Source organism: Bos mutus, chromosome 24 (assembly GCF_027580195.1).
Source record: "Bos mutus isolate GX-2022 chromosome 24, NWIPB_WYAK_1.1, whole genome shotgun sequence".
Taxonomy (NCBI): domain Eukaryota; kingdom Metazoa; phylum Chordata; class Mammalia; order Artiodactyla; family Bovidae; genus Bos; species Bos mutus.
The window spans coordinates 42,239,236-42,252,211 of record NC_091640.1 but is presented as its reverse complement, the minus strand read 5'-3'; the positions used below and the strand labels follow the sequence as shown (position 1 = coordinate 42,252,211).

Below are 12,976 nucleotides of genomic sequence, written 5' to 3'. Positions count from 1 at the left end.
TGTGTTGTCCTGTGCTGAGTCGCTTCAGCCGTGTCCAACTATTTGGGACCTTATGGACTGTAGCTCGCCAGGCTCCTCTGTCCATGGGACTTCCCAGACAAGAATGCTGGGAGTGGGTTGCCATTCCCTCCTCCAGGGGATCTTCCCAACCCAATTTGAACCTGAGTCTCTTAAGTCTCCTGTACTGGCAGGTGGGTTCTTTACCGCTAGCACCACCTGGGAAGCCCCGTCGCCATATTTGGTTGCTGACAATTCTGCCGTTGGACATTGAGTGCAGTTGACATGACGGTCTTTCAGGTTCTTAAGGTGGTGCACGGTGAGGTCACTGTTAGGAACAGCAGTGCCTGTGGGTGGTGCTCTGGATGCAGTAGTCATCGGTGAGCAGGTGACAGTCCTATTTAGGCCATGAGAGGGTCCCCCTCTCTGTGTTTCTCATATGAGTCAGGAAATACACATGTATGATGCACACACAAATAACATCAAGGTTTTGGTGAACTAAGGAGTCTAGATGTATTGGTCAGTTGAGAAGACTAGCACATCGGGTCTCATTCGTTAAGTTTTGTTGCAAATAACTACAAGGAAAAGAGCATCTCAAAGGTTAAACAGCACCAGCACAGGTAGAAAGGGGCTGTTTCTAGGCTTCAAGGTGACTCTGGCTGGTCATCGAACAGGTGCCTTTGTGCCCCAGTACAAATTAAAAATTAGAGGAATGGGAATGGTAACTACCATCTGCAAAATACTTGAAGATTCACTTGACTCACATATTATCTCGTTTCTCAAATATCAGGCACATGAACAGAAAGGAGCAGAGGAAAACCAGTCTTCAAGGTCAAGGGTGTTAGGAAGAGCCAGGCCCTGATACAGCCACACCCAGCCGGCCCAATCAGTGGTGCTCTGATGAAGTGGCTATCAGTGTGACTTCACTACAGAACAGTCTCTGACATCTGAGGTCTCAGGCCTGGGCCCAGATCAAATGGTATGACAACGGGGCAGCTTCTTTCAAGTACAGGACCCTGGAAGGAGACTGTTCTCTTGCTGAAAACAAACTAATTCCTCAAGGCTCGGGGGACAACTTCATAGATGACCTCTTGCAGAGAACTACATGAGTTCCTGGGGCTCTGGAGGGTGTGTTCACATGCCTGGATATGTGCGTGCATGTGTGTTCCTACATGTGTATGTGCAAGATCAACTCATTCCCACGGGCAAAATCACTCACAACAGAAGTCCTAAATGACTCCAGAATGACCTTTACTTCTACCATGATTGACAGTCTACTGTTCAGACAGTGAAAACTCCCAGAGATAGCAAATAAAAGACCAGATTTCCCCAAACGAGAGGAGACACAGGTTTAACCATTTACCCAGGGATTTGTGACCTAAGTTCAAGGCCCATGGGGCCAGGTGACTGTTTACAGCCTCCAGGTTGCCAGGCTCTGCTCACAGTAAGCACCCCTGAACACTGGCTTCAACAAGGACAAATGCAGTATTTCTCCATCACCCACGCTGATCCCTGAACCCATGCTGTTCTTGAAGAGTGAGCCAGGCCACGGACAGGATCAGACAGAAGGTGAAGGGCGGGTGTAGGGGGCAGACAGAGTAGTGACTCAGAGCCAACCTTCACCCCTCAGCAGGTGGCTGCAGGCCTACCGGGTGCAAGGTTGTATTATATGAGGCCGGACCCGTCACTGACACGGGAAGGGAAACTTGGGAGAGAGATATGGTGTGTGGCCACATCCCCAAGTTCTCAGTAACATTTAAAAAATCTGAGGCCCCTCGATATACCCTGCAGTTTCTGACCTGCCCATCTAGACTGAGGACCCAACACTCCAAACCACCATCCACACAATAAAGTAAGAAATCAGTTGGGAAGGAAACACTTCCAGGCACACTTGGACACTTGGGACTGAACTCACCTCTGAGCTGGGTAGTCACTGAAAAGGTGCTTTAATGCTTAAAAAAATTATATCAAAACAGCCAAGTAAGTGTAACATCAAGACATACACAATGGTGGTTTCGGAGGGCGGCAGGTTTCTGAAAGACCCGTCCCCGCTCACCAGGCACCTGGTATCCTGGATGCAACGTGACCTGCATCCCTCTTGCACAAGAGCGAGGATGCCTCTCTGGGTGGAGCGTTGTGATGCAAACAAATCCATGGAGAGACGACGGGACAACAGGGGATATGCAAGTGATCACTCCACCAAGACATCGCCCAGCCCACGAAGGGGGCCCTCGAGATGGCGAGTGGGCCGTGAGGTCGGCAGTCTGTTCCACCGCCCACACGGCTGCCATGTCTTGGAACAAAAGCTGGAGTTCACTCCAGACGGGCACCTACACTCACCATGCTCTTGTTTTTATTTCCATGTCTCCGGAGATCAAAGCTGAGAGAGTTGCTTTTGCCAGTCTTTAAACTTTCTTATCTGAAAGCATTTTCCCTTTATGAGAAACACAATAAAGTCAAGATTTCAAATTCCTGCTTTCATTTAACTTCAGATGAAAACGAGGTAATTCTCTAAGTCGTTTTCTTCTAAGGCCTCGGTGTCCGGGCCAGACGCTGGGGTTGAACCACAGATGGCTGTTCTGCCCGCTGGGCCTGGAGCTGACGGCTGCCACCACAGACTGCTCGCCACAGCCATGTGTGTGTGTGAGGTGTGTGTGACTATGTATATGGTGTGTGTCTGTGTGTATGTTGTGTGCATGAGGTGTGTTGTGTATACATGTGTGATGTGTGTGTGCATGGTGTGTGTGTGTGGTGTTTGGGCACTGTGTGTGTGTGCACCTGGGGTCTTCACAGTATGTATGCACATGGTGTATACATGGTATGTATGTGGTACCTGTGTGTATGGTGTGTATGTGGTATGTATGTGTTTGTGTATAGTGTGTGTATATGTGCATGGTGTACATGTGGTGTATGTATGGTATGTGTTTGAACGTGTCTATGGCACGTGTGTGGATGTGTATGGTATGTGTGTATGGTGTGTGTGTACATGGTGTATGTATGGTGTGTGTGTGGTGTATGCTGTGTGTATGCATGTTATGTATATGTGCATGGTGTGTTCATGGTGTGTGTGTCTATGCATGGTGTATGACGGTGTACGTGGTGTGTGTATATATGTTATAGTATGTGTATATGTGATGTGTGTGTGTGTATGGTGTGTGTGTATGTGGTGTGTGTATATGTGGTGTATGTATGGTGTGTGTACATACATGTGTACGGTGTGTGTTACGGTGTGAGTGTATATGTTATGGTGTGTGTGTGTGTGTGTGTGTGTGTGTGTGTGTATGGTGTGTCTATGTGCACGGTGTGTGAGTGTGTGGAGTGTGGGACTCCCAGAAGGGAGAAACACTGCAGTCAGGGCAGCACGCCAACCTCCTGGCTCTGGGCTCTCCATAAGCTCTCCCCTTCCCCAGGTGTTCTCAGGAATCTTCAGGAAGGGACTGCCCCTCCTCCCAGCCTTGTCCCCAGCCAGCAGGGACACAGGCACCAGGAGGCCCTGGTAGACAGATCTGGTGACTGAATGGCTGAAAGAAGGAGGCTAGAAAACCCTTCGAGAACAGGAGACCCTCAGTCACTGCAGGGTGACTTCACATCCTTTCTCTGACCTAGGTTCCTTCGATTACACGACTTTCCAAAATAATTTTATTCCCAAAGCGAGAAGAACTAAACGGCCTGTGCACACAATGTCAGGACACAGTAGGCACTCCTCCTGGGATGGTGACAGACTCTCCTGAGCTTTTCCCCAGGATCACTTCCACCCCACGCAGGGGCTCCTAAAGACACTCACGCCACGTAAGCTTCCAGCAGATGCTCACAATCACCAACATACCTTTTCACATTTCTAGTCCCAAATGTTCTATCAGGCTGTCATCAGTCTGTCCCTTAACGATGTGCATTTGCACAGCCCTGTCTCCCACTGATGTTGAGCTCTTTACTCACTTAGGGAGAAAAAGAAGGAACACAGCTACAACGAGTCAGCTCAGCCACATGCTTAAGGCCGGTCGGTTTCTTCCACAAAAGAATATTTACCATCTGCCTACGACCCTTGCTCCCTGCTATGAGCAGCTGAGTCCTATTTCTTTTCAAGATTATATTTTATGACTAGGGGGGAAAAGGTATAGGAAAGGCAATGTATTTTTGGTCACAAGAACTGCCTTCAGTAAAAATCATATTTCAAAGATTCTATTTTACCCTATTGCAATGTTTCCTTGCATTCTGTTGGTTAAACAATCTTTTGGTAATCCACACAGTTTTGGTTGTTTTTTGTTTTTTCAACTTTAAGAGACTACACTTGAGTGAAAGAGAATAGCTCAAAAGTGTCTTCCCATTTCAGAAAAGTCAATGAATGCTACAAAGTAAACGGTGTTGAGGAGAAGACCATCTCCCCAACATGGGCTCCAAAACTTCATCCCACACGTTTTGTTTCCATCAGCAGAGAGAATCAGCACTCAGGCACACGACAGCACCACTTACTCTGAAACGCCTCGTGTTAATCTGTGTTCTGGAGCGGGATGACTTTTGTGACTTTTCATCAAAGCAAAGAAAACAGCAACAAGGGACATCCCTCAGCTGCAGACCCTCACGACATTCAATCAGCTTTATTTGGACTAAGAAATGTAATTGTTCTCAGGAGGTGAAGGAGGGGAGAGTAAAACTGACACGCATGCTTTCACATCATCACATTTTGAACTTGGGTCTCTCACCACATTTACAGTTTAAAAAAAAAAGCTAAAATAAACAAAAGGCTCCTGTCTTGCCAGATCCTAATTTACTCACCAATAGGATCTAGGGGTGATTTATGACTTGCCTGAGTTGAAATAAAAGTAACCCCAAACTGAACAAAGATCAGATGCCAAACACAATAGTTTCTCCAGCGTCTTCACCTGGAATCTTCCTGAAGGTCTTGTGCACTCTGTAATCTTATTAATGAGACTTGGTGGAACAAATAATCTACAAATGATGTCAGGAACTAAATTAATTAAAGTTGGCCCCAAGTACATGCATCACCATAGAAAATATGTTTTAATCTACTAATTGCTACCATATTAATAAATAAACAAATGGCATCCTAAGGTTGTTTGCCATTCAGTCACTCAGTCATGTCCGGCTCTTTGTGACCCCATAGACTGCAGCACACCAGGCTTCCCTGTCTTCCACTATCTCCCAGAGTTTGCTCAAACTCGTATCCATTGAGTCAGTGATGCTATCTAACCTTCTCATCCTCTGCCACCCCCTTCTTCTCTTGCCTTCAATATTTCCCAGCATCAGGATCTTTTCCAATACCAGTAGACATATCATTAAGCCATTCTAAAAGAGTGCAGACAATTTTCTTCAGACTGATGACTTCTCTTAAGATAAACGATCAAGCTCCATCTGTTACTACAGAATCTTTAAATACTTGCAAGACCCCTAACTACAGAGTAAGACACACTCTGAAGCCACTCCCTTGGGTTAGATGGACTAATGCTCATATTTTGTTAAAAGTACTTCAAGTAAGTAAAAACAGGTCAGAAAAGGGGGAAAGGAAGAATACTCAATTCTTTCCTGGTGCTCTACACTACCCTAAGGCATCGTAACAAGCAAGCCTCTCTCAGGTCACAGAGATTTATACCCAGAAGTACTACTCCCTCACTTTCTCTTCTGTGCTGGAGCCCCCACGAGCGCAGCTGGTCTGTGGGCAACATCAGTGTGCATAATTTTGCCACAGGAGGTTCACTTTGAAATGGGATGACTTTTTGTAGGATTATCCTCGTCATCCCCTTAAACTTGGCAAACCTTGTTTTTTTATCTTACATCCTTTCATCATATGTATGCCTGCACACACATGCACATGCGCACACGTGCACAGGGGCTGGCCCCACTGGCTTATGCCCCTTTCCTGACTCCCTCTCGGCACACTGTGGGTCTGGGTAAACCCCGACCCCACGGAGCTCAGGCTGACTTCAGCTGGAGTCCAGAGATCTGGGGCTAGATTCGAGCCACACTGAGGCTGCACTTGGGCTCCCCTTACCCCTTGGTACTATCGCAGCTTGCACTGTGGTGCAGGAAGTGTGGTTTCAACTTCCACAGCTCGAAACGAGGAAAAATTCAGGATGGGTTGGCCTAGGCTGCGTCTCTGAGGATGGCTTTTGTAGTCCAAAAGGCAAATGGCCTTGTGCAAAAAAAAAAAAAAATTCTGTTCATGCCAATTTCAAATACTTTTTTCACTTTAAAGGCATTCACCCATATGCCCATTTTCTTTCAACTACGATGAGAGGTTTTTTAGGGGACACTCTCCTCTTCATCCTCTCTCTCTGCCTCTCGTTTCTGGTGTGGGTGGCAGCTGCCGTTTGATCTGCCCGTGGGCTCTGATTTGTTTCATGTTTCAGCCAAAGATGAAGACTGCTCTGTAATTCCAAGCAGATGGGCCGAGGAGCGCAACCCTGTAATTACACCTTCTCTCTTTCTCTGGCCCTCGAACTGCCAGTCTTCCAACCTGACTTTGAAAGTCTGGGATCGCTGGGGTTCTGGGTACACCTTGGCCGTCCAGCAGGTCTGGCCCAGCCCAACGGGTTCACAGGGCCCTTGGAACTGTACTGCCCACGCCACCCGCCTGAGCAGGACGACAGAGAAAACAGTCGCTCAGGGCTCCCAGGGTGCTGCCCCTCCGTCTCCTAGATGGTCTGAAGGGTCACTGCCTGACCACCTTCTGAAGCTGGATCAGAAACCTAAGAGGCTGTGAGGGTGCTGACCTGCTGATTTGACGTGCAGAGGTCATGGTGGGTGTGGAGACAGGAGAGCTCTGCTCTTGGTGGACACTCTACTAAAGGGCCAGGCATTCACCTGTAGGGAAAGCTGACCCAGGACATCTGGATCAGCACATGTGCTTGCCACCACCCAGCCCCACAAGTCCACCTTCCCATCCCGGAGCAATGCTGTCTTACTTTCTTTAGTGCAATTTCTGGAGTACTTGTAAAGCCTGCTGCTCTCTAGCTGGGGGTTTACTGGGACCGCTGAGAACATGTGACACACCAAGCATAAACAAAACCCACGAGAGCAGGAGAGAAGCAAGCTCAGGTCCTGGAGAACTGAGGGGACTAGTTTTAATTATTGCCCCTCTGCTGCTGCGAGGACCCCACTCCCTGAAAGTGCAACCAGAGAACCTACCGGTCCACCTGGGACAGACCCCTGCCCAGCCCCTTGAGACACTCGTTCTCCGAGGGGCGCGCAAGAACACCCGCGCTGCTTTCGCCCTGAAATGATCACAGTCCTCTGCACGGTTCCCCCCAAAGCCTGGAGCTCAGCGCGAGCCCCCTGCGCTCTGACACTCTGTGAAGGGCGCACAGCCTGTGGGTCCTTGACGGCCTGTAGTCCGAAGCCCCGCGAAGTGGACACAAGTGTCGTGGGACCTGGACGGAAAGTCTGAGCGCGCGCCCTTCCAGAGAGAGCACGGCCGACGCCGGGGAACGCGAGCCTCTTTCAGGGCGCCCAGGATAGGGCTGTGCCTTGCCGCGGGGTCACCTCGGTTCTAGGGAGTCCCCGCGGGGACACCCTCGGCTGCCGTTCCCCCCCCACCCCCACCCCCGGACTCACCGTGAAGCAGGAGGGCCGGGAACAGGGATGTGAGCAGGAGGCGGCGCACACAGGACATCTCCGGGCCTCCTCCGGGACTGCCCGCGCGCGCCGCACCGCCCGCCGTCCGGGGACCCAGTTCCCCGGGACCCGCCCGCAGTCCGGGCGGCGCGGCCCGGCGGCGCGGGGACAGGGCCAGGCACGCTTCAGGCGGCCGCCGCGCGCCCCATGCCCGGCCTGGCCCCTCCGCTCCCGGCCTCCCGCCCCGCGCCTGGCCCTGAGCGCCCGGCCGCCCCGCGCCCGCCCGGCCGCCGCCGCCGCTCCAAGCTGCACTGGCCGCTGCTGCTGTGTCTCTTCATATTTCCAGGGCGCCGCCGCGGGAAGAGGCAAGGCGGGGCCTGGAGGGGGCGGGGCGGGAACGGGGCGGAGCCGGGGCGGGCCTGAAAAGGGCCAGGGGCGGGGCGGAGCGGGGGCGGGGCGATTGGAAGGGGCTGGATGGGCGGGGCCTGGAGGGCGGGGCGAGAATGGGGCGGGGCCTGGACGGGGCGGGGTGATTGCCCGGGTCGGGGGCTGAGTGGGGCGGGGCAATGGGGCGGGGCGATAGGGTAGGGCCTAGGAGGGCCGGGGAGCCTCCCGACCCGTTGGGGGAATAGAAGGGCGCTGGGGTCCGCCGGCCTTGCTCCGCCCCATAGCCGCCCCTTCGCTCCCTTCCTCTCCCCTGTCCCTCCGGCTCTCCCCCCATCTTCTCCCTCCTCTTATCCCGCGGCCCTGCCGCGCCCCTCCTCTCAAACCTCATCCCCTCTCCTCCCCCAGGCCCGCCCCACTTCCCTCCTCCTCGACTCCCACTCTAGGACAGGTTCTCCTGCGAGAGTTTCACAGGTCTAGGCCCAGGACCCCCTCCCGAAAGGAGGAACACATGTTCCTCCCCGTCCCTGCCCTCCCCACTCCGGGCAGCTCTGGACCGGTGTCTTCCCTCCTCTCACCGGGGAGGATTCCCCACTTGTGCAAGTGTGGGGACAAAGAGTGGGGCGCTGCAAGGCCGGGGTCTCCAGTGGGTTCGAAGAGAGGTCCGCGTTCCAAGCTTGGGGTGTTCGTGCGACTGAGGGAGAGGAGAGGAGAGGTGGCAGGGGGGAGAAAAGGCTCCTCCCACCCCGGTGAGGATGCTGAGAGCCTCCCCCCCGGGGGGTTCACGAGCAGGCGCGGGGAGGGATGCAGACCCCTCTTCCAGTCTCCTTCCAGGAGACGAGGACTTGTGGGGACAGGGGGAAATTTTCAGGGGCACACTCTCTGTCGGTCTCCCCCTATCTCCCCTGCCTCCCGGCCCAAAGCTTGGTTCTGTTTAAGGTCTGTGGGTCTTGGGAGTTTGTTCAGTTTTTCCTGGGCTTTGAAGATACAAAGGCAGGGACAGCCAGGAGCTGCTTTTGGTCAAGGTGGCTGCCTTGCTTGCCGACTTGGGGGCTCACTCTGGTGGGCCTGGAGTTCTCTCTTCTGAGCTCCTCCAAGGCTTCCGGGCGCTCAGGAGGAGGTTTGTCAGTAAAGGAGGCTGAATCTCACCTCACACTGCCTGAGGAAAAGCAGGGACCACATGGAATCGGGAGAACATTCTGGTCTCTGCTGGTGTTTTTCATAAATAAAACACTTAGAAGGAGTGACTTCCATGAGTTTTCTGCCCCTTTGAACAAAGTAGCATCAATAATTCAACTCTTTGTGTTATAGACTCTCAGCACTAGTTGAACTTCAGCATCTTCGTAAAACTTGATAAAACAGATGAGGGCACGTGTGACAATTTCCTTTTTTTTTTTTTTTTTCCCTGAGAAAGCCACAGGTCTTTTGATGTGATGGTGCTGATACTGTTTGATGTACTTTAATTTTTATCACCATCACTATCACCTTTCATCTTTAGTTTGAGGAATCATATCATGTACCACCTGCCTACCTCATGAGGATGTGGTGAGGGTTATGTGCCTATGTTTGCAAATCTGGAGGATGAAAGACACTCATGTGTGAAAGAAGGGACAGTTGTGTCATAAAACCCTGGAGCAGGAACATAGCTGAATTGAGCTTGCGTTGCAGCATCTCTCTCTGGACCAACTCTTCTCCATCCCTTGCTTGTGTCTGTTTCTAGGTTTGGGCAGTCAGTTATGACCTGTGGGATTTGAATGTTGCCCATGTGTCAGTCGGGTTTAAAGCAGGAACTTGATTTCCTCGTGAATGTTGGCCAGTTGGGAATGATATAAACAGCATATTTGACTGCTTAAACAGGACTTAGCCTTGTCACCAACAACACACACTGGGAGGTGTCTAGCTTCTCTATGCCTTTCGTCATTGGATGCCTTTTAGTCTATCAGGAAATATTTGAAGCAAGCAATGACACGAGAGAGTGTTAGGATGGTGTGTTTATGTACAAGCAACTGGTCATTGAAATGTGAAGGTCATTCATCGCATGTTAGCAGAACAATTAGGTGATAATTTTCATAAATGATTATTTGATCCTGTCATTTAAAAGGAGAAGAAAACCAACAGGTCAGCCATGATTTGGTGTCATTATAACCATCAAATTGATACCATTTTTGTCTTTCCAACTGGCCTTACTGGTGTGGTAGAAACAGAGCCAGAATGATGTCACCAGTTTCAAATCTGTTTTGCCAGTTTATTTTCCACATGTGATGTCATCGCTTAAAATGCTTGACCCTCAACATCCAGCCAGAGTTGCTGCTCCCTGAAATTCCCTCACCGCCTTGTGCTGGTCTAGAAAGATAGAGTGTTCTCAGTATAGGGCTCATTTTCTATATTATTTTTTGCAGTTGATATTAGTGTACTCACTTCTGGAAGAGAACAGTGATAAACAAACAAACAAATGATTTAAGTTTGTCTTAGAGTGATTACATGTGGATAGATGATTAGAGTCACAGAATTGGAAGGGAGGCATTTCCAGGCAGGTCATAAGGTGACTATGGGCTGTACCTCAGAAGCTGGCCCCCTGAAACCAGCACAAGGAACTTCCCTGGGGCATCTGTAAGGACCAAGTCTTGAGCAGGTCCTGTGGTGTTGGGAGAGTTCCAGGCAGGCACAGCTGGACAAGATGCCCTTAGCAGCATCAATAAGCAAGCATGTTAGACTATTTGGAGCTACTCATAAATAACTTTTGTCATGTTGATGGGGAAGAAGAAACACAGAGTGGCTGCTCCATTTCAGAGGCGCACTTGGAACCCATGACTATTCAGTCACCCACTCACAAGGCCGCTCACATGTTTACCAAGAAGTCTTTTCCCATGAACACTGAAGATCCTCGGAGCCTCGGTAGCTGGCTCAGTCTTTGAAAACCAGTCCTTTGCTCTCCCCCAGTAATCCTGGATCGTGAGCAGGTTTTCAGGGATGGACTGTGCTGGGCACAGAGCTTGGATGGTCACCTTAGCTGGATTTTCTCAGAAGGTGTCTTATATCTTAGGGACCACAGAGCAGCTCAGTGTCACTTGTGTTATCTTGGGAAACACAAGGACCAAAATCCTTTAAAGCTTTGGCCACAATTTGATTTCCTAATGTCTGTGAAATTGATCTAAAGGCATGCGGTCCTGCAAATCATTTGGAATTTCGGAGATCCCAGGCCTTTCAGTTCTTGAAGAAAAATGACAGTTTTAAGAAGGATCATAGGGGGACTTCCCCAGTGTTCCATTGGCACTAAGATCCTACAGGCCAGAGGGCAGCTAAGCCTGTGCATCACAACTAGAGAGCCTGAACTACAATGACGATCCCACGTTTCCCAACTGAGATCTGATGCAGCCAAATAAATAAATTTTTTTTTTTAAAAAAAAAGAAGAGTCAGAGGAATTAAAGCATCAATTTCAGAACCTGTCTGACCGTGAATGTGGTTGAAAGCATCATCCCACATCCTCAGAGGATGGGCAAGGTCTCCAGGAATAGACTTCTCTCATAATTTGCTATTAGATGTCAATGCCAAGCCCATGACACCACAGTGATTCCTCGGTATGTAAGAGCCCAGAGGACAGAAACGGAGCCAGGTTACCTCCCTACCCCTTTGATCACCTGAGCCAGTGTTTCCAGTATTTCACCCACAGCAGAGCTTTACTGGTAAAGACAATAAACTTGAAAAATCCTACACATCTTCCTCAGAGGCAGAGCTAATAAAATTATTCCGAAGAGTCCTTAGAAAGGGATGGCCTTCTGGGTTATGTCTTTAAGACATGTTAATTAGAGTAAACTCTATTTTGAAAATAACATGCCTTTTAGATGCATCTCTGAACAGCCGTCTTCTGAGCTTAAGAAATTAAAGTTTACTTTCCATTTTACATTCATAGTTATCAGAGAAAACATTCAAATGTTTGTGAGCTTAGCAACCGTTCCTTCATCCACCCACCCATCCATCCGTTAGCATGTGTTAATCAATTGCCAAGTGGTGATGCTACCCGTAAAGAACCCGCCTGGCAATGCAGGAGATATAAGAGGATACAGGTTCGATCCCTAAGTCAGGAAGATCCCCTGGAGGAGGAAATGGCAACCAGCTCCAGTGTTCTCCCCTGGAGAATCCCACGAACAGAGGAGCCTGGTGGGCTAGAGTCCATAGAGCCGCAAAGAGTCCAAACTGACTGAAGCGACTTGGCATGCGTGCATCTGAAAACAGGGGCAGACGTGGATAAGGCTGATTCAGTCTAACAGTCTCTTCACCCTGTGTCACAAATTTGTTTGGGGAGCTGCTGACAAACTGAAGCCCTACCCACTGAAAGAAAATAGAGATCCTCCGGGGGCAGGAGGCAATACAGGACTTTAGTAGCATTTCTGTCTGTACTTTCACATCCTCTTATAACATGCTTTCCTGTAGGGCTGGCTGGCTGCGAATTGCTTTATCTGCTCCACTCGATCATCTGGCTCTTTGAGGAAAGGAAGAAAATTGGGTATTATGTTACATCTCCTCCCCTGGCTCCTTCGAAAGACTTTCCATAATGGGCGTTTGTTGTGCTGGTTGATGAGGCTGGATAAGATCAGAGCATCAAGAAAGAGTCTTTATGAGGCCGACACGACCCTTGGCCACGGCAGGACATGGCGACAGAAGCAGGAGGAGGACACAGAAGCTCTGGCATTCAACCTCAGCATGCCCTAGGTTGTTCGTGCTCTCGTAGCAACACTCAGACACGCTCGACAAATGAGAGGCAGGATGGCGCTCTGCTTAGGGGGCCAGAGTCTCCAGGCTCAGATCCCTCGTCTCTGGGGCCTCAGGCAAGCTGTTTAACACAGCTGTGAGATGGGAGGAATAAGGTTATGGGCCTGCACGTGGTCCAGCACTCTGTAAGCATGCCCTAAAAATAACCCGCTGACACTGAGCCCTGCCGCTGGACCACCTGGCGCAACTGCACCGCACCACCCCCCATCCCAGATTGCTTTTGGTGGGGGAGGGTGTGAAAAAAACGCAGCCACT

The 12,976-nt window shown here is 50.3% G+C and overlaps 1 protein-coding gene across 1 annotated transcript in view; it reads right to left on the bottom strand.

Moving 5' to 3' along the window:
- The window catches only part of APCDD1 (APC down-regulated 1), a 32,500-nt gene extending 24,608 nt beyond the window's left edge, over nucleotides 1-7,892 (bottom strand). Inside the window, exon 1 of the mRNA XM_070362036.1 lies at nucleotides 7,567-7,892. Coding sequence (XP_070218137.1) covers nucleotides 7,567-7,624 — 58 coding nt within the window. The 5' untranslated portion in view covers nucleotides 7,625-7,892. The remainder of the gene's footprint in view (nucleotides 1-7,566) is intronic.
- Between the last annotated feature and the right edge of the window lie 5,084 nt (nucleotides 7,893-12,976).